Genomic DNA, 22,583 nt, shown 5'->3' with positions numbered 1-22,583 from the left:
GTTCTCCAGGACTTAAAGTGAGTATGGAGCAAGGTCCATGGCTACACTAACGGGTCACCTCTGGAGGCTCTGGGACATCCGAGTGCAGAAGTGTGTCATGGTGTCGGGTGATCCATTCATTTCAATGGTGAACGGTCCGGTTGGAAAGAGGCTGGAAGCTGGGACTGGGGGACCAGTCCGGGGGAACCCATAGGAGGCTCGACCCTTGAGATGCTAGGGGACGTGGGGACAGCTTTGGTCCACTTCTCCTAGTGCAGTTGGGCTCGGGTGCAGTGATACCTTTTGGCATGGTTCATTTCTGGAGTCTCTCGCAGTTGGAGGGGCCTGCAGAAAGAGGATACAGGCGGCGACTGGCTATTCCAGTCAGACCGGACCCAAGGATGGGCTTCGCTTTTGTGGGTCTCAGGACCCCGTTGGCACCATCACCTTACCTGGACTCGGGCTTTGGGATGCGAGTGCAGAGGTGCTTCTTAGTGTCAGGTGACGTCTTTCTTAGACACACCCTTTGTCTTTGTTACTGCTGTAGAGGGGCAAACAGGACTGCTAGACCACTCTTGATGAGGGTCTCACTGTCCCTGAAGTTTCTCAATGTGCATGTCATTCTTCCTCAGTCTTGGTGTCCGGACTGGACACAGCAAGCCTTATTTGCTGCAAGGAGTCCAGTACCTTAGGTATTGCTACTGTGCGGCTCCGGTCAGTCCTGGAATCCCCAGACTTGGAGAGAGGATGGATCAGACCTTTAGGAGCACTGCACTCTCTTCCTGGGTGGCTGCAGTGATGGCAGTGCCCATAGGTAGCAGGTCAGTGTACCAGGCGTTGCTTCTTTGATGCCTGCTGGTACTGGGACCTGTGCTTCTCTGACTATGCACAAAGCATTGCAATAGGTGTTCAACAATGGGCATCCAACTCACTGAGCTATGGTACCAGCATGGCATGCTTATTGTATAACAGGATTTCATTTTCATTTCACGCTTGGTAAACTATGAAGGTAAAAATTTCAAATAAAGGGGGTTAACAAGAAAAAGAAAAAGAAATAACAGTTTAGGATACCGTAGCAACGCTTTCAAGGACTTCCCTGCCAATCTATGCAGGACAGTTCAACTTCAAGGATGTCATCAACGGTGAACACTACTAAAAACAGGAAGGCAAATGCTAATCACTCAATAGATACAGACAATACAGTCTGGGACTTCATGACACTGCACATAGGTCTACCATTTTTAGGCAGCCAATCAGAGACAACCTCAAACAAAGAGTTTCAGTGAGAAGCATACAATGCACAGCGCTGTTTCACAATTTACTTACCTTTGCAATTTTTAGCAACTATAGCATCCCCATAGAATCCATCAGCACAAATCTCACAGTGCTTTCCAGCAGTGTTTTCAATGCATTTCAGACATTCTCCTGTGACTGCATCACAGTGGGCAGGCTCCAAAGGGTCAACGTTACCATTGCAGTCACATGGAGCACAGGACCCACCAGGTAATGATGGATTTCCATAATATCCGTTGGAACATCTGAATGAAAATAAGTTTGTAAATGTAACTTAGGTAATCACATCGAAATTGAGTTTCAACATTTGTTCTGCAGTTGCTGTAAATTAGTTCAAATATGTTTACAACAGAGTTGAGGTTCAAGCAATTTGATATTAGGTACAAAGCTTTCAAAATATAATGGAGGCACCCACAAAGTAGTGTTGTGCGTTTTCTCATGAGGAGAAGATAGTACTATGAAGGTGAATATGCCTTACATTAAATTGAATTCATATAGCCTGCTATGAGTAGCCAAATGCAACTACAAATAGGCAGTCTGTTTACTATGTACAAGGTAAATATGTAATCCTCTGCTGCTATAGAAATGTAGTAGCAAACTGTGCTTAGTTTACTACATCTCATATTACAGAGATAGTAAGAAAAATACTGTTTTCTATGTGTTCTCATTTCAATACAGACTACCATCCACTGCTAATCTAAATAACTAAATAACATTACCCTGCTTACTACAGAAATAGCAAAAAGACAACAACCAACAGGTGCCTGTGCCTAGTCACCGCAGACATCATAGGAACAACTTCTTTATAAAAATAAGGCATGATTGTCTTGTTCATACCTGCACTTCCCTTTAAAACCTGGAATAGGCACACTTGCATGCTTGGATCTACCCATTTGTGTATGTCTTGAAAAAGAGTCATCAAAATGCTCAAACTAGGAAAATATTTTCAAGTTTGGCGGTCTTTGTAATTCCCAAAATTCAGAACTTGACCAAACTTGTTTCCCAATGCTAAACAGTCATGACAGTGAGGCGTTTAGGTTGACTCAATTGATATAAGCATATTTAACAATTTTTTTTATTTTCTGCCATATAAGGGAAAATGAACAGTATACCAGCCACAGGAAAGGGAATTCTGAATTAATTTAAATTGTAGAGGGCTTTGGCATATCCCCCTAAATCCGGTGGATTATCCTCATACCACTTGACCATGAATGTCAATGCAGAGAGTCCACTTAAAGCATGTGGACTGACTAGAGAGAAAAAGAGAAAATAGAGAGTGAGTGAGCTTCAAATACAAAGACCACAAGCTAAAAGGGAGAGATATTGTAGGAAGCTGGCTTTGTATATGGTATACCACTAAGTGGTTATATTGTGCACAGAGTCCGGATATTCCCCCAAATGGGTACATGGCTCAATGTAAACCCAAAGTGCCCTATTTGTGGTAGTGTGGGCAAGCAGCCTTAGGCCTAATACAGAGGAGTGTAAGACATTTGTTAAGCATACATTGATTAATAAATTACACACAACCCAAAAAGGAGATCCATACCAATTTTAGAACAATAAACACCTTTCAGGTTTTATTTTAAGACCAAGATGTACGCAAAAAGGTAAATACTTTTTTTCATTGCAATTTTCGGACTTTGCAATGTTGGCATATGGCAGGAAAACAAGGATGCTGTTTTTGCAGGTAAGTACTTGACTTACAATTTCGTCAGTCTCAGGGCCCTGTGGTCAGCACCAGTCAGGGTTCAAATTAGTACCAAGATTGCCTCACTAGCAGCATAGGGGCGGCCGGGTGCAGAGGTTAAATTTGAGGTCTGGCCCAATGTTAATCGAAGGAGACTGGGGGCACTCAAAGTTGCGCTGCTTACAGGTGAATAAAGCAGTGTAAGGATCGAGCTCCAGGGTTTAAGGTAAGTACAAGGAGGGCCACAAGGCAGCACCAAACTTACACCCTCAGTGGCACAGAGGCAGCTAGGTGCCAAGTGCCAACACAGCATCGGGCACCCAATACAATTCAGTGGGGGAGATCGAGGTTGAAGACAGGCTGCAGGCTCAGGCCAGGAGACCGGGTGAAAAAATCCCATGGCAGCCCAGGTAAGTATAGATGCTAGGGGACATAGGGACACCAAAGTTTGATGTCCACAAGGCTCAAAGGCTTTGGGCGCAGGGGTGTCCTTAGGCATCGGAACCTTCTTACCAGGCAAGTTACGGTCATGGGTAGTCTTCAGATTGAGGCTGCAGGCATTGAGGTGGAGTCCGGTCGGGGTCAGCCCACGATGGACTCGGTCTCAGAAGTGCTGAGGAAACTTTGCAGGACTGGTGGTCCACTTGGATTCGGGCCTTGGGCATCAGTGGCAAAGGTGGATCCAGAGGTAAGTTTGTGGTTCCTTAGGTACAGTTTTTTTCTTTGTAGCTTGTCTCTTTATAGATAGGTCCACTGTCCAAGGGAGATTTGAAGTCTTTATAGAAGGTAGGCAGTCCTCCCAGGGCTTTGAAGGTCACTGAGCCTGCAAAACGAGTCGTCTTTTAGTAGCAGAGGTGAAAGGGACCAGATAGGACAACAGAGCTAGCTCAGCGTCAGTCCCTTGTCCTTCTTCTTTCATGCTGGTGTAGCTCTTTGGTGCCTGGGTTTCTTAGTTCATCGTATATCTTGATTCAGGGTATGGGAGAGCCACCTACATACTAAATTTATGGGCATTGTAAGAAAGTGACAGGTAGGGCCAATGGGCGCCTTACTTGCGGTGTCTACACCCTCAATTACACCCCCCTCCTATGATAGAGGGCTTAGTCCTAGCCCTGATTGGAGGGACCACCATCTACAAGATGGCGGGGACTGAAAATTTTGCTTCACCTCGCCTCCCATACCTTAGGGTTGAAGTTGGCACAGGTGGGCATATCTCCTAGTCTTTCTAAAATTTCCCACCAGTTTTCCACCCATAATGGGGGTGTAAACCAAAGGCTGCAATCTGCTGCTAGCAGCAGAGGCTGGGCGTCGCAATTCAAAGGCAGCAGGCCTTTGAAGCTTCTCCTTCGAGAACTGTGCCCATCCTGGCAGAGAAGGATTGACACCTCCTCCCAGAATGTGCATTGTTTCTGGTCTCAGAGAGCAGGCTCTTTGTGTGGCAGGCTACCTAAAGACAGTCAGTGACCACACCGGTAGAATTTCAGGGGCACCTCTGAGGCGCCCTCTGAGTACATGTTACAATAAATGCCACACTGGCATCAGTATGGGCTTATTGAGAGGAGTCGTTTGGTATCAAACACTCCTGGGTTCAGTGAAGCCATACTGGTGCTGTAAAATTTGAGTTGTTAAGTTTCCAGTCCACGCACTCTCTATGGGTTCCCTGGCACTTACAACATTAAGAAATAGACCCTGATATTGTAGGGGCATATCCGCTCATGCAGATATGCCCTCACCTGTGATATAGTACACCCTGCCTTAGAGCTGTAAGGCCTGCTAGAGGGGTGCCTTACCTATACCTTAAGGCAGTGCTGACTGGCAAGGCACCCGGGCAGAATGCCATGTCGACTTTGTTGTTTTTCACCTCACTGGGGCATGCAAGTGGCAAGGGCAGTGGCATGGTCCTAGTGAGGGGGTCCTATAGGTCCCTCTTAAGCTTCCAGGCCCTAGGTACCCAGGGTTCCATTCACTATGGACTTATGTGGGGTAGAAGTACCAATTGTGGATATGTTTTATGGGAAGAACCCTGGTACTGGAAACCTGGACAGCAGGGACCAAGTACTCTACAGTCAAAGTTGCATCAAAAGCCAGGCAAAAAGTGGAGGGTTCCTGTAACAGACCCCCATTTTCTCACAGGATGAATGCTTGATTTGGTAAGCATTCCATCAATCATTTGCTCTTTTTGCTTTTCTCGTCCTAAGTGAGAAGGGTGTGCCATCCTCACTTTGCCACTGGGTCCAAGCTAGCCTGGCTGATGAGGGCTGATACCTTTCCCCAAATCCGGACCTAAGATGCTTGTTTCCAGTGCAGGGAGGACCTGGTCTGGCAATTCAGGCTGGACTGCTCCCATTTGGAGCTCAGTCAATACTGATCTGTATATGGCTGAGTCCAATCTGGGGTCGAGTGGTGAACAAATAAAATTATAGATTTTCCTCAGATCTGTGATTGGTGGGTGAATATTTGATTTGTTCAGCATTCCGTCCATTAATATTTTTTTTTCCTTTTGTCACCTTAAATGGGAAGGGTATGCCCAGATGTGGGTCTCAGGCTCACAGTGCCACTGGATTCAAGGTAGTGTGGCAGATGACGGGGCGATACTCCAAAACCAGTCCCAGGATGCTTGTGTTCGGTCCATGAAGGACCTGGACTGGCAGTTCGGACTGGACTGTTTCCCACGGGGAGCAGGGTCCAGATTGATTTGCATATTGCTGGGTCCAAAGTGGGGTGGCATTCTGAGCAAAAAATAGATGGATTTGGTCAACATTCGTCTGTCATTTGTTCTTTTTTCTTTTGCCGCACTAAGTGGTAACAGAGTGCCCAGATATGGGTTCCGTGCTCATTGTGCCACCGAATGCAAGCAAGCTTGACTGATAAGGAGTGATATCTTGACACTGGTCCCAGGATGCTTGTTTCCAGTCCAGGAAGGATCTGGTTTGGCAGTTCGGGATGGACTGTTCCCATTGGCAGCATGGTCAAGACTGATTTGCATATGGCTGGTTTCAAACTGGGGTGGAGTGGTGAGCACAACAAATAAGCATTAAACCCAGATATGTGATTGTGGGTGAATGTGTAATTTGTTAGGCATTCCGTCCATCATTTGTTCTTTTTCCTTTTATCAAGCGAAGTGGGAAGGGTATGGCCAGACGTGGGTCCCATGCTCACTGTGACACTGGATTCAAGCTAGCCTGGCTGATGAGGTGTGATACCCCGAAACCGGTTCCAGGATGCTTGTTTCCAGTCCAGGAAGGGCCTGTCATGGCAGTTCAGGATGGACTGTTGCCATGGCCAGCAGGATCAAGAATGATTTGCATATGGCTGGTTTCAAACTGGGGTGGAGTGGTGAGCACAACAAATAAGCATTAAACCCAGATATGTGATTGTGGGTGAATGTGTAATTTGTTAGGCATTCCGTCCATCATTTGTTCTTTTTCCTTTTATCAAGCGAAGTGGGAAGGGTATGGCCAGACGTGGGTCCCATGCTCACTGTGACACTGGATTCAAGCTAGCCTGGCTGATGAGGTGTGATACCCCGAAACCGGTTCCAGGATGCTTGTTTCCAGTCCAGGAAGGGCCTGTCATGGCAGTTCAGGATGGACTGTTGCCATGGCCAGCAGGATCAAGAATGATTTCATATGGCTGGGTCCAAACTGGGGTGGCAAACAATGGATTAAACCCAGACATGTGAGAGGCACTGGAGAGTTGTTTAGTTCCAAACCCCCATGAAGTGGGAAGGGTTGGCCGTACACATTTTATTTCTACCGATCAGGAAGTCTCTCCTACCCTTCAGCTAGTGCCAGGCATAAAAGTGACACCCATGGCTACCTTACTCAGAACACTGCTGGACCTATGGAAAACAGAAGATGGACTGCACCTGCTGAATCACAGCACTTGAATTTTGCAGTTCAGAAGCTGCACAGATAGGCTGCAGTGGCAGGTCTTGAGTCATGCTTTCACTTGTCACTTGAGTACAGAACGAATAGGTGCTGCAGTCCACTAGTGAAATGTAACTTACAGGTCCTAGGTAGACTGAGTACTGTATACTAGGGATTTTTAGGTAGGTTAAATATGCCAATCAGGTATTAGCCAACAGCACATATACTTTAGGGCTCAGACAACATGCACTGGGCACTGGACTTCTGCATTCTAGTGTTCTGAGTCAGTAAACCACCACTAAATCTAGCAAAAAGTGAGGGTAACCCTTAAAAAAGGGCATTTCTTTACATAAGTTAATTATACCAATTAGGAATATACCAATCCAACCATTTTTAAATTGGAACTGAAGGAGCTTTACCACTGGTTAGTAGTGATAAAAAGCACTGAGTTGTAAAGTCAGCACAAATATAGGGGTTAGCAAAGTTAGCAAAAGATTTATAAACTGGGGTGACCACACAGAAAAGGAAGATTTCCTACAGGTACCGTGTAATGTTGTCCAGTAATGCCATCTCTGAGCTCTGGTGACATTTATAAACCTTTGACACTGTGGTTTGTGATATCACTAGAACTTCTACTCAACCACATTACACTGTTTACAAATGATGTATGTTGCAAAAGGAACACTTTATCGGTTTCTCCCTCAGTTTTTAAATTTTTTAGAACTCACCTACTTTTAATCATGAAATCAAACATTGGAGCACTGCTGCCCAGTGCCTAGTGTCACAGCTCTGTACCCTAAAACATGTCAAAACTTGATCAAAACCTGATTGTCACATTCAAGTTTCCAAGAAGACCATGGTATGTCATGCATAAGTATAAACACAGCATGGAAATATAAATACCACTTGTGTACTGCAGAGACATATTGTGCCATCCACTATGGTGACAGCACAAATATTGCTTCAAGCCTGTCTTGTGTAGCCTGACGTCAGTAGTTGGACTTTGCTGTCCAGGACTGTCAAAATCACCATTTTGATAAGTAGGAAAACCTGATTTTAAACATTAAATAAACTACTCTTAAGCACACCGTGCTGCCCACAGACATGGTGCATAAATTTAAGAATGGAACATGTATGACATTAGAAATGACATGTTCTCCCAGGGACTAGGCCCAAAATGACACTGTCACTGGTCAAACCATAACTAGTACCATAGGGAAAGTCAAAGTTTATGTTCACCTACTCATCCTGTATTTCAGCTTAGTCAAATTAGATCAAGAGAAGCAAAACAAGATTACAGAACCAAACATGCACCCTAAGACATAAATGTCTAGGGCTGGAAACAGTGTCCGTAATGACCTGGGGGGAGGTCCTCGCCTGAAATGTACTAAAAAATACCATCATGTTTCAGATATTACGAATTCTTTACACTGGCTTCATATTCGTATCAGATTAAACTTCCAAATCTTGAATCTATTATTTAAATATTTTAGGGCCTATCTAGACTTCTCCTGGCTGGTAGATCATTACAGTCCTCCAAAATATTTCATCTAGTTGCTACCATTACAAAATGCCCAACTCAGAGGGCATTTCCACCATGTATTGGTAGATAGGGACGGACAGAAGAGCTCAAAAGAAAAAATGCTTTTGTTTTAAAGGAATGTCCATAAATTAAGTACAGTGTTGGGGTTACATAATATATTTTACAGACGTTAATAAGACACTATGTGGGTAAAAAGATTTTCCAGATAAAAAATGTACCTTTCGCATCGAGAACCTGTGTATTCTGGAGGGCACTCGTCACAGATAACTTCACCTCCCTCATCCAAGTGGCAAGTTGGGCTGAAACTGAAAAAAAACATCTTATATTGTTGAAATACATGAGTATGAGTTAGGAAAGGGGTAAGCCCTCAAAACTCATGGACCTGGGCCAATACGTAAGTACAAGGAAAGGGTGGTCCGAGTTGAGTAGAAATACTTTACAATTATTTTACATTAATATACATTTGCAAACACCACAATTTAACTTGTCGTGTTTGAAAATGTATATTAATGTAAAATAATTCTTCACTGTTGAAATACATGAAGCTCTTCAGTTGCAAACTTAAATTAATAGCATTGTCCACTAATAAAGGATTTTAAATTAACTATTGTGAAACCATAAAAGGCAGTGAAAATCCAATTAATTTTTAACAGTCAGAAAACTCCCAACCCAATAAACTGAAAATTCATTTTGAGGTATCATATTTAAAATGTTCCTATTACAATTTAAGTCCATCCTTGTTTGACAAGGCCTCCAGCTGAAGCCTCAGCAGGTGTACACTGGCTATTTACTTTTTCACTCACTTGTTGGATGCAATGTTCAGTGGACAAGCACAGGGCTGGCAGTCATCACGTGTTCCCTTGGAAGGAGTCCCATAGAAGCCTGGCGAGCACTGAGAACAGTGATGTCCAGTGGTGTTATGCTGACAATCCTAACATACAAAACATTTATTTTAACATTATTCAGAGCAGACAATGGTTTGCTGAAGCTGTTTGTAGCAAGCTGAATACTAATTCATGATACCATACTTCAACAGATTTGATCAGCACCATTATAGAAACATAACCAATCACCAATCATATAAGCTTAAAAAGGAGCAAAGAATCTGACAATAGATCTGGTGTAAATAACGTAAGTTTGACTTCCAGTCAATTTTTAACTAGAAATATGTTTTGCCCAACATATGAATATGTGCCAACCACAGTGTACCAAGCAAGCCTTAGCATATTGATGCTCTTGCACAGACAACATAAGGACCTGTAAATGTTTTGGTTCGAGAGACATGTCTGGGAGACTGCGTGTAGAGAAGGAGTCATAGGGAGGTATGGGCAAAATGTAGCGACACAATGGGTTGGACAGTAAAAGGTTTCGGTGCATGGCTATATTGTGAATCTAACGTTTGAACAAAATGGAAAATCCATTGCTGAACTTATATCTGTGTTTAGTCTTTTTTAATCATGGTTGTTTTAAGGATTCGGATTAGTCCCTATTTGACAGTGAAAATGTCTCGGTCAATGACACATTACACATTGTTATGATTTGCTCAAAATAAAATACACTACAAAATAAGTTTGTTCGACCAGTTTTAAAATAAATGTCTTTTACTCAAGTCAGACCGGCTTTACTGTATTTACAGTTTTTAAATTCACCCACAGTTTGTTTCTTTCTTCCACGTTTTCTCTCGGGGGATTTAAAGCAAGTGTGAATATGTGGGTGACAATTACTGCTCTCTTTAACTGACTTGTCTTTTATGATTTTATTTTTAAAATCAAATAAAGATTACGGTGATGATGACTATGGCAGTCTGTGACAGACAATCTTTTAGGGTAGATCTGGTGTTACATGAACATTGATATTTATTCTAAGGAAGAAGAAAATAATCAAGATAGATAGCTAAGCAGATGGAAACTTTAATATGTCTATCAATATTTAAGAGCGATATATCAAGGATGTTGTTCTTATTGGTGAAGTTAATGGCACCAGGATAGTTGTGGGTATCTTTATATAATGGAGAAGTATTAATAAAAAAAATTATTCATAAGAAACCATCTTAATGAATGAGGCTGTAATTAAGTGGAACTTTTGTACTTTGAACTTGTTGAGTGAGCAAGCACAGCCCTATATCCTGTGTGCTACCTGCTTCACTGATCAATAGTTAAAAATACTGTTTTTCCCCTGCTGAGATAGCGTTAGGGCTGGGGCAATATACATATCATACATAAGGTTAGTCCAATCAGCCATAATGTAATGCCTAATTTTATATGGTGCTAACGACCGAACTTGGGGGCCTATTAGGATGGTGGGGTGACCTGAGTCCGCCCGCCATCCTCGCGGTGATGGAACCGGCCGCCAAACATGCGGCGGTCCCACACCGTGAATTAGGATGAGACCCCCACCCTGGTGGTCGCATTCCGCATTTTAACATTGCTGAGGGACCGCGATGTCAAAATTGCATGGCTGGCATTTCGTGCACCACAAGGCAGGCACCACGAGATGCCTGCCACTTGATGCAGGGAACTGCAGGGGGTACCATGGGTACCCCCCCCAAGTGCACCCCCAACACCCTCGGGGGCCTGCAACGGGCCCCCAAAGCCAAACCCCACCAGCCTTTCCAAGGCCTGTCCGCAAGCCACATTGTAATATGGCTTGCAATGACTGCTAGGCACCGCCACCATGTTACTGGCCCAGCACCTCCCGGCCGGCAATCAGAACAATTGCCCACCGGCGGAAAAGCGGTGGATGGACTTTGCGTCCGCCGCGATACCCCCTGCCATCATAATATGACTGGGGTACTTCACTTTACGATGGCGTAACGGTCACCACCATCGGATCGGTGGTGGCGATCGTTACGCCATCGTAATGAGCCCCTTGCTTCTGAAATCGGGGGTAGATATTTACCAATTATTCTACATTGTTTTTGCAGTGCAATATGCATGATCAACAATTACATAACATAAAAACATAAACACACAATTTGTTTCAGATATGTTTGTATTCACTATGTGATAATGCACATTCACCAAAGGTGAGTTCAATCCTGCACCTTATTCAGAGCCCTACAGACATATAATATAGAAAAGGGGACCAAGTTAAAACATTTATATTTGGTTCTAATATCTAATAATAATGATATTATTAATTATATTTTTGATAGTCAAGTCAATTTTTAATGGGATCTATGTATTGTCAGTTGTTCACTACAGTTGAAGGCATGAGGACACACTTTCTCATGCATCTGATGTCAAAGTTGAGGGTTCCTCAGGGAAGATCAACGCTCTCCAGTTTAAGGTGTGCTGCACCAGACATAGTCAAAAATGTATTGATGAATGCAAGCATTTTCTGCATAGGCAATATTCTGCAAAATGAGACATGCTTGTCATGTCACTGGAGCACAGCTCCCAGACCAATCTACTTCTTGCATAGAGACCCTTATGACGGCCACAATCTTTTCAGTAAAGGTGCAGCTTTAAATTGGAGAACAGTTTGTTCCAAATTAAAATAACATCTATTCTGTGTATCCACGTGCCTGTGACACAACTTTGATATAAGCAAGTACTGCTTCTAGTGGAGGAATATGATTTATATATATTTTTAAAGTATTTGTACTTTAAGTAAAACACTTCTCCCTCACTTTCATAAATCATCATGTTTAAGAAAACAATTTAGCACAATCCTCCTACACTGAAGTCGCACAATCTCCCAGGCGTTGTACCTTCTTATGGTTTTGGGTGTCTTATATTGTATTATTACTTATGAAAAGTACACCCTTGTCCCCATTTGTCATTTAATTATTCAGTTACCTATACTTCAATAATCTTACAGTTGCCCAATGCCGAAAATAAACTAAATTCAAACTTACAAAGCACATGCCATTAGTATCACATTCAGTCGCATGGCCGTTGCATTCACATGGTTGGCATATACCTCCAAACAGGATTCCATCCACACGATAATATCCGGAAATACAAGACTGGAAGACAAATAAAATAGCATTAAACGACATCAAAATGCTAGGTTTCGCCATGACAACATTGGCCAACAAGATTCATGATCTAGAGGACATGTTATCATGTTATAACATGGTGTCTTGACCCTCTTGAAATTATTTTACTGCATGGAAGGGTGCCAGAGTTCATTAGGGCTGTAGAAAGCGCAGAAAGCAGCAGCTGTCATTTGTGATTACATAATGACAACTTTTACGTCCCGTAGAGCAGTCAGTTACTGTATCTCGAATACCTAGATCTGCAACAATCTTGGAGCGGTGATTGATAGCACCACAAGCCTTAAGGTTAGTATCCCCAACATGATGCTGTCCAACTCTGAACTGAGAAACCATGGAGGCACCACCTACTTACTACCTGTTGTCCCTGTTGTTCTTGATACTGTACCTTATAAAGTGATTTTAGGATCAGCCATAGGGAGAATCCCCAGCCAACACTGGACTAGTTCATCAAGGTCTTGCTGCACCTTAAGTATCCACATGCATAAGTTCTCAATATGCATCTTGCAGCCAGGAGGAAGTACTGAGGCAACGAGTAGCTTCTCAAATTCAATAGGCACTAAATGTATGTTTTGAGAGGTATTTAGAAAATGCACTTATGGCCGCAACAGGGGGGGGGGGTTTAAATTAAATCTACAAATTGCACTCTTGCTAAATTAACTGTTATCATGATGTGTGCTACAAGTGCATTCATATCGACTGCTCTCCCATTTACAGCAGTTACTAAGTCTCAGAAGATTAGCTTTGTGTTACCATAGTATTAAATATTTAAAGCTGTTCAACAAGAGAGAGCACCTGAGGAATTTCCTTTTTCAGCACACCCCAAGGGTCTAGGAAACGAAGAAACAAGATTCGGCCACCAGGGTTTTTTTAAACAAGAGCAGAGTTTTTTATTTTGAAATCGTTGAATGCACTTTTCTTTTAGAGTTAATTGTACCTGTAATCCAACAATTTAAAACAGATGATACTACCTCACAGGAAGTGCCGGTGTAACCAGGGGGACATTCGCAATTTTCCACAGTCGCAGCAGGTAAAAGATCAATCACATTTGGGCGTGCCGTGTCCAGTGAGACAGAGCTTAACCTGCAAGGGGAGGAATTTGCATGCAGTTTTTAAAAGGTTCAAACAGAAACCCCAAAAGTATGCAGGAAGATAGGCCGGTGAGCATTTCTGATTAAATGAGCACAGATTCACACGCGTCATGGTTCAAAATATTATACTAATTCAGAGTTTATAAAAGTCAGCAGTAGACATTAAATCGAAGGCAGTACATTTTTGCTGGATGTAAAATAACGTAAAACAGTCCGAATTTTTGCCTATATTTGTTAACATAATACTTATTACAAATGGGTTTTTAAAAAAATCTAGTTCATATCACACCAAGGCATTTTCTTTAAGAATACAATCCTAAAATGTACCTTTAGAGCTGCCAGCCAGGAGTTTCATCAGAAAAAAACGAATAGGGGAAGTGTTTAAACTGAGTTTTACTTTCAACTGGTTTCAAGCAAAAGTGGACAATAATATGATTTTTTAACCCGTGTCACTTAAAAGGCTGTTCTCTCCGATGTAAAAAAAATCCTCTCTCTCAGCTGGTAAACATGATTCACCTATTGTTTTACAGTGCTTTTAAATGCTTTGGATTTAGTTCTGCAAGTTAAGCATGTGAACTACATGAGGTGGCATATGTGATATGACAGTATTAACAGTTCTATTATCAATTAACATTCATTGGGCAGGGTCACAACCCAAAAACAAATAACTGGTAACAGTGAGAAGCAGCAGTAGCCACAGCACCCTTTTACAACGCCTCAAAAACATCGGAATCCAAGGAAAAGCACTTGAATGGATCACCTCGTTCCTCACCGGAAGAACCCAGAGAGTCCGCCTCCCACCATTCAAGTCCAAAGCCACTGAAGTCATCTGTGGAGTACCACAAGGATCCTCACTTAGCCCCACCCTCTTCAACGTATACATGAGCCCCCTCGCGGCCATCGTCCGCCAACACAACCTCAACATCATCTCATACGCGGATGACACTCAACTGATCCTTTCTCTCACCAATGACCCCAGCACCGCCAAAAATAACCTACACGAAGGAATGAAAGAAGTTGCCGAATGGATGAAACAAAGCCGTCTGAAACTGAACTCGGATAAAACAGGAGTCCTCATCTTAGGTACCTCCCCCTCCGCCTGGGACGACTCATGGTGGCCGGAAGCCCTTGGAAAGGCACCCATACCGACAGACCACGCACGGAACCTAGGCGTTATCCTGGACTCTTCACTCTCGATGAACAGACAAGTCAATGCTGTATCCTCTTCCTGCTTCAACATTCTTCGCATGCTCAAAAAGACATTTCGCTGGATCCCCTCTGACACAAGAAAAACAGTCACCCACGCTCTGGTCACGAGCCGTCTGGACTACGGAAACACCCTCTACGCAGGCACTACTGCAAAACTCCAGAAGAAACTCCAACGAATCCAAAACGCCTCAGCCAGACTCATATTAGACATCCCTCGCAACGAACACATCTCTGGTCACCTGAAAGACCTCCACTGGCTACCCATCAATAAGAGGATCACTTTCCGACTGCTTACCCACGCACACAAATCACTCTACGACATCGGACCAGATTGCCTCAACTCACGACTGTCCTTCTACACCCCCTCCCGCCAACTACGATCCTCCAGCCAAGCCCTCGCCACTGTACCTCGCATTAACAAGACCACCATGGGAGGCAGATCCTTTTCACACCTGGCTGCTAAAACTTGGAACTCACTCCCCGCTTACCTTCGCCTTACCCAGAACCACCTGGCATTCAGAAAACAACTTAAAACGTGGATATTTGACAAATAATCCTCCTCCCCTCCCTAAGCGCCTTGAAACCCTCTGGGTATGTAGTGCGCTATATAAATTCTTTGACTTGACTTGACTTGACTAGCCCTGTGGAGCAAAACAGCACATGTTTCACCTGATGGGTCTCTTATACACAATTACCTTTGAAGAAATATTATTGCAATCACTCAAAGACAGTTTTTCGTAAATATTTTCAATTCCTTTGATTTGGTCCAGCAAGTGTCTCATGGCCAAATTCAAATCATCACATTGTGATTTCCTTTTTGTGATGTATTTTTATCCTATTTTCTTCAGGAGTGCCTGTACCATATTCAGTTGAAAAGGTGCTGGGCTTGCTGAGCACTATTGAATTTAATTGTTGGCCTGTTGACATTGCACTTAAAGTTTATGGACAGAAATAAAACCTATGATGATATTCTGCTTGATCTATTATTAAATGTGTTATGAAGGCACTGGAGTAAGAATATAGATAACTTATTGCAGCATTGGTTTCATGATGCTGGTGTGCCTTTAAATTTTACAATATAGGAGTCACAAATAAAACATATTGGAAAGCTCACAATCTCACGTTAGCGGCTGCTCACAAAATGACTATGTAAATCACATTTTGATCTTCCCACTCCCCACCTAGTGTGTGGACTTAAGATTCTGCGATATTTTTTGCCAAACCATTATGCGGTAGCAAGCGCATTTGTGCCTAAAATGTATCCTGCTGAACATACCTAGGGTGTAAATCAAGCCATTTTTTTATTTAAACTTCCTTTACCGACAAAAATATATTTGTGAATTATGCCCTCAGTTCAAATCAATGAGTGATGGTGCAAATCTGAATATGCATTTAGGGCTAATCAGTGATGGCTGAAAATGCATAATGATAATATCGGTAATTCTTGACAAGGGACTTCATGGCACAGTGGTGCCCACTCTACATAATACTTGCAAATAAGCACAAATTCTTGACACATAACTGGCGAAATGGCGCCCACCCTTGGAACAAAGCGTGCACTGTATTGGTATTCTGGCAGTTCTTGGAATTTTTATAAGACTGTTATTAATGCTGTCAGAGACTTCACCCTTTTTCATTCATGTACCCTGCTTACATTTACAGTTCATTCACACACTCAATAATTCATACAATCATACACAAATGTACCGTTATTGTACTATTCATTGACCTATGAACTCACTCCTTCCATACATATCAATGCACTGTCACTTAATCATTCATTCATCCACACGTTCACTGATACATAAAACCATTGACCAAGGGCCACCACAACCAGCCCAAAAAATATGGTATCAGTTTCAGCCCCACAAAGCATTAAGGTGCACTCCGTCGAGGGAACGTGAATATAAGATGAGCAGCTCTGGTCACATTCCTCAAGGGCCATATGTCCTTGAGGCACACAGCTTCTTCAGATTTGTTTTCTTTTTATTTATTTCCTTGGGGTATCCTGTCCCACCCGGGCACGCCGCATGGCTCTCATTGTTGATGGAAGCTTGGGAGACCAACCCAGTTGCCCCTGATGGCTCCTCGCTGATCAGCATTCTCCTGTACTGGCGCAGGAGCAGGCTGCGCCCCTATACCGTACCTGCTCTTGAAGGCATGGTGTCTTCTTTGTGGTGACTGCCCCGTTCCCCCTGACACATGGAAGTGGGATTGGCCACAGTTGGAGGGGATGGCACAATGGAATTCTCCCAGTAACCCTGTTCCTCAGGGCCCAGAGAGGGGGTTTTGTCTCCCGTTTCTCTTCGTGGTGGGGGCACGATGTTGCTCCTCGGTTTTATTGGTAGCTCGAGCCTGGAGCTGGGGTCCAGGGCTTCTGTCCGAATACATAATCTGTCGCTGATCCCCTCCCCAGGACTTCAGAGCTCTGAGAAGGTGGCACCATGCACACCCCTTCCCAGGGTTTTAAAATTAATAACAATCCTTGCATCGATCTTCACACCATGGCCTACCCTGGGGGTTCTTGCACTTCTGAAGCTGAGCTCCCCGTGCACCGTTGGCTAGGGGATCAATCAATCAATCAATCATATCATTTGTGAGGGTCTCAAGGCGCTGGGGTGAGGAATGCTGCTACTGCTCGAAAAGCCAGATCTTGAGGAGTTTTCTGAAGGTCAGCAGGTCTTGGGTCTGCCGTAAGTGGATGGGAAGAGTGTTCCAGGTCTTTGCGGCGAGGTGGTCAAATCTATCTGCCTTCAATATCTTGGGGCCCTGTTGGGCCATTCTGCCTGCTCTTGGGCTCATTTTGCACTTGATGGTGAGGCCTAGCCACCTGGCTCCTGAGGTGGCACATTTTGCAGGGAGCCGGTGTCACCGACTGCATGCCCCAATCTTCTTTTTCTGTCCTCTGGAGCATCTCTCCTCTAATGTGGGTGCAGAATTCCAAATCGTGCCCCAACCTGGCCATTTAGGGTGTTAAGGACCAGCTTCCATGAATCTGAAGAGAGACTCACTGGTATTGGGGTCAACTGTAGGCAGAGTCCTTAGTTCTGGAGGGCCTCCGAGGTTTCTACTTTCAGTTGTTCATGGCTGCTTCTGTCCAGTCCGAGCGTCCAGCTCCAATAAAAAGCATTCTGTCCCCCTTGTGTAAGGGTTTTTAAGTGTGGGTGGTATGTTCTAGAAGCCAGGCACCCTGGCCAATCCTAGGGTGCCAAATCAACTCTCCACCCCTGTCCCAACCCTCCTGTTCAGCATGCTGGAACAATTCAAGGTGACACTATCCAGGAGTCACTGGTCACAACTCCTCTGGGGTCTCAGCTTTGCTCCCCACTAATATCACTGCCAGTGGCTTTGCCACCAAAGCATCAAAGAGCTGCCCCTCCTATGTTGGCTCCAGAGGTCTGGGCTCCCTCCTTTGTTCAGTGGGCTTGGGCTGTTCCAACCCTGGTATAGTGTGGACACTATTTAACAGATGTAGATATTCTTTCCCACCCCTCCCCTCTGAGGTGCTGAGTAAAGCATTGTTAATTGCTCCCTTCATATGGGGAAGCTGTTGTTCCTTCTGCTGGAGAGCAATGTAATTAACTTGGCCCAATAGGGTGACAAAATGCCCTAGGCTTTGATCCTGAGCTGAGCCAGAGAAATATGACAATTCTGGATCACCCATAAAGTATATATCTAATTGTGTGGGAATTGCTGGACTCTGTAGGCCAAAGGGGAGCGAAACTGCAGTCTATGGCAGAGTTCCCCCCTAAGTATATAATAAAACACTGCAGACGCATAGTAAATCACACTGACTTTCCCTAGGAGTGAAATTATAAGGCCTACCCCATGCCAATATCTGACCTTACAGAGTCAACCCTGCGCTAGCCTACCTGTATGGAGTACAGTGCTGTGACCAACGGTAGTCTCACACACGCAGCCCTCACACAAGTGCCCCTTACCCTTGCTGCATCGCAGTGGCCTTATCTTAAAGGGTGGACACCAGTAGTAAACACAGGCAGACCATTTACCCGGTGATTGCCATGGGTGAAACACTAGTTAAAGGGGCTCTCCCACAGTAACAAGTGCACAACCAGGTAATCCAAAAGCAAAAAATCCAGGTGGATTGAATGGGCAGAACCCATGTTGTTACATATCCTCTGACAGATCTTCACAATCAACATTGGGCCAATGTTACTGAAACCATAAGTATACTGTGCACTAGGACACAGTTGTCATTCCAACTTAGGGCCATATGTATCAACACATTTCCCCATAGACACAGAATGGGCAAAACCCTTTGATACATCTGGCCCTAATTATGTATGTTCTAAAAATGGAGGAAAACTTTACAGTTCTGAAGTTCTTGATTTCCAATTAGAGGCAGAAATACTGTAACTGCTAACTCTTGTAAATGCAATGAGCATTAAAAGGTCTAACAGAGATATCATCACCAGGCACATGAATTAAATGAAAATAAAACCCACAGATTTGAATTCATCTACATGGTTCTCATTTCACTACCCTTACCTGAAGACAGCGTTCTGCGAAGTGCTGTAACTTGCACGGATCTGGAGACTATTCACATTTGCCAAAACAGTCATTAAGAGGTCCCGGTCTACTGGTCTTTTTGTATAGAAATCTACAAAGTTCTCGGGAACAATTTCCACTCCAGCCCCATGTTCTTCGAAGGGCTGTAAAAGCAGTCCATCAGACCGTGTGCTTAATGAACGTCCATTTCCCTAAAACAGAACAAAAACAGTGTTTGTGGAGATGGAGGATTAATGATTTTGTTAATTATTTTTGTTAAGGTTGTGTTTTGTACAATTAGGTAATCTGCAAAGCTGTCAGTATATTCTTTCTTCTGTTTTTATTGTAGAAGCCTCTAAGAAAAGAGTTTGTCTTTATCATACATTTCTTTCTAAGAGTCCCTGTGAAGCTATTTTTCTAGTGCTCATTCCATTTTAATGCGGTCACTTTTTACTTTTTATTTTTGTACTTCCATAATTAATTACAGCTGACAGACGTCAAGTAGGTGTGCATGGGGTGGGAAGCAAAATGTCCAAACCTGAACGATGAAACTTCCATTTCACAAAAGATGCAGGATTACGGCAAGTAGGATAAATGACTAGCAGGAAATACAGCATAGGCGTGAATGAAAGGAAGAGAACCCGAAGGGTAGAGAAGGCGAAAGCAAGACAGAAAGAGAGAGAGAATAATTGACTGCGGAGCAGTAGAAAGGAGGAAGATGAGACACACTATGAAGTGAAGTAGTGTGGCTCACTGGTTAGAGGCGGCAGACCCGAGAGCAGAGGACGGCCCGGGACCAGGGTTCGATTCCCGGCGCGGCAGGTTTCTGGACCAGGGTCAGCGGACTCGATAATTCTCTCGCCTCGGTGCCCACTCTGATCAGTGATCACACTCGGCAACTCTGGGCATTAGCTTGCCTTATCTTCACTAACGGCCCCACCAGACTGCCGGGGATGCCTGGTCTCACCCAGGAGATACCCATTAAGGGACCATCTCTCAGGGAAGCCAGGAAGGGTTTCGCAGCAGTCGAAGCGCCTTGGGACCCTACGGGTAAGTAGTGCGCTATATAAATGCCTATACATTTACATTTACATTTACTATTATGTCACACAAAGGTGTGTCACACGTCACATATGGCATATGCAAAGTCTTGTTACTTTTAGCGTACAAAGTGCCTACACATAGCATGGGATAAACACTCAAAGAGGCCAGAATCTATCCAAATTTCGGAGCGCTGTAAGGGTGTGAAAGTCAACTAAAGGACAAGATATGTATCCATTTTGAAATGGTCCTCCTCACACAAAAAAGTGCATGGTCCAAACGAGTCAGGGTTGGAAAAAGAAATTTTTAGCCATCTACCCCTGGCTGCTGGCTACACACTGTTTAGGATAACTAATGTGGAAAAGTGGGCTTGTCGTAGAGTGGGGGGAAACTAGATTGGCAGGGGGTAGATTTGTGCTGCCAACAGACCACCAGTTAACTACAGTTCAGACAGTGTTAGAGGACATGCAATTTCTCAAAACAACAGAGAACAAAGGCATTCTAAACCACCATATTGTGCAGACATATGTTGCATTCTCTTTTTCTTTTAACTTTATTTAGGATTTCGTTAAAGACAAAGCACAGCACTGAGCTCAGATAAAGGACATCTTGGTACATCTTGGTTACATTCACATAATATTTCAATATAAGTTAACTTCAACGCACAGCTGGTCCTGTGATATATAATGTCATATTCAAACAGTACTTCAAGGCCCAATTCTAATTATGTCATAATTTAAGCTGCTATATAAACATCTGCTCCCTCCACCCATATGTCTGTCTACGGGACAGGAATGGACTAAGCCATATGTGATGAGTGTGTCAGATTTTGAGTCATTAACTGCTGCGTGAGTGGCAATTTAGCCCACTCCAGTTGGGACGAGGCCCTGCTCCTGTTGGCTGGGGGTTCTTGCTGTTGTGCTGCAAGGAAAGCCTTGAAGGGTCCCCAAATGTTCTTGGGTCTGGAGGAGGGGGGGGGGGGGGGGGGGGGGGGATTGTGTCTGCGTATTGATCGCTTCTCATGGAGCAGGAAGCTAAGCTCCGGATCCAGTTTTGTTTTGTGGGTGCTTTCTTACCTCCACAGTGTATCACCACTTCCCTTTTAGCCAAGAGCAAAGCGATGGTGGCAATTCGACGAAGTTTAAGAGGGAGTTGGATGACCTACCCCAGGAGTGCAATCTCGGGCAGGGGGTACATCTGTACCTGTATAATCTTGCTCAATGTGTAGTGTACATCTACCCAGAAAGCGTGTATACGTGGACATGTCCAGGCTAAATGTGCAAAGTCTGCTTGTGGAGACCAGCAACGCTGAAAATAATGTGGTCTGCTAGGGTCTATCTTGTGTGCTCTAGCTGGGGTGACATATATTCTGCGTAGAAACTTGAAATTGATCAGCTTGTGTCTGCTATTTAGGGATACAGTTTTAGTCACCGTACAGCAGGCTGTCCATTGTTCATCAGATATTGAATTGCCCAAGTCTGCTTCCCACGCACTAACCACTCTGCTATCCTCCAATGTGATCAAGTCAGCACATGCTCTGTAAAGTTACGAAATCAAATTAACCCCTCTGCTACTACCTATTACCATTGCAAATGGCGAGAAGGACGGAGCCTCCGTGGGTAGTCAGGGAACTGCGCTCGGAGTGCTGACCGAAGCCTAGCAAACACAAACCTGTCCATGAACGTCGCATCCGGGAAAGCGGACGCGTCGTCTGGGTCAAAAATGTGGCCCGCAGAGAAAAAGTCTCCCATTTTGACCATATTGAATTTTGTGCAAGTTTTCTGCACCAGCTTTTCCCCCGTCACATGCAGACATGCAGCCCCCTGGTGTTTGGGAGTGGCAGGTCGGAGGAATAAACCATCCAGATGTTTGTAATTCGTCCCAGCTTAGCCCAAGCCCAGCTGGTTGTGGAGACCGGTTGAATGTCTTTGGGATCTCGTGGGATACCGAGAGGCAGGACTTCGGTCAAGGCGTTCGGAAGTATAAAATCTGACTCTGGCCTTAAAAGTGTGATCCTAGCATCCGGATGATACCATGTCTGTGCAAAGCTGCATTGTGCTGCCAGGTAGTACAGCTGCAGATCCGGGACGCCGTATCGTCCTCTGACGTATGGGAGTGTCATGACCTGCCACTTCACTCTGGGTGTCCTGTTGCCCCAGACCAGTCTAATCAACTGGGTACGAAGAGTGTTAAAACATTTATTGGTAGGCGGTATCAGGATATTGTGAAATAAATAAAGAAATTTCAGGAGTACTATCATTTTATTGAGGGCAACTCGCCCTGCCATGGAAAGAGGAAGCTTCAACGAATGGTCTATTTGCGTCTAAAGTTTAGAGATTGCTACACCATAATTGCGACGTAT

General features: G+C 44.0%; 1 protein-coding gene across 1 annotated transcript in view; it reads right to left on the bottom strand.

Moving 5' to 3' along the window:
- The window catches only part of LAMA1 (laminin subunit alpha 1), a 533,346-nt gene that overhangs the window by 275,344 nt on the left and 235,419 nt on the right, over positions 1–22,583 (bottom strand). The window contains exons 14-19 of the mRNA XM_086965467.1: positions 19,181–19,392; positions 13,343–13,454; positions 12,231–12,341; positions 9,175–9,302; positions 8,590–8,676; positions 1,306–1,517 (exon numbers count right to left, since the gene is read on the bottom strand). Coding sequence (XP_086821593.1) covers positions 1,306–1,517; positions 8,590–8,676; positions 9,175–9,302; positions 12,231–12,341; positions 13,343–13,454; positions 19,181–19,392 — 862 coding nt within the window. The remainder of the gene's footprint in view (positions 1–1,305; positions 1,518–8,589; positions 8,677–9,174; positions 9,303–12,230; positions 12,342–13,342; positions 13,455–19,180; positions 19,393–22,583) is intronic.

Source organism: Lissotriton vulgaris, chromosome 4_1, assembly GCF_964263255.1.
Source record: "Lissotriton vulgaris chromosome 4_1, aLisVul1.2, whole genome shotgun sequence".
Classification (NCBI taxonomy): domain Eukaryota; kingdom Metazoa; phylum Chordata; class Amphibia; order Caudata; family Salamandridae; genus Lissotriton; species Lissotriton vulgaris.
The sequence above is the reverse complement of the archived record's forward strand: the minus strand, read 5'-3'. Positions and strand labels throughout refer to the sequence as shown.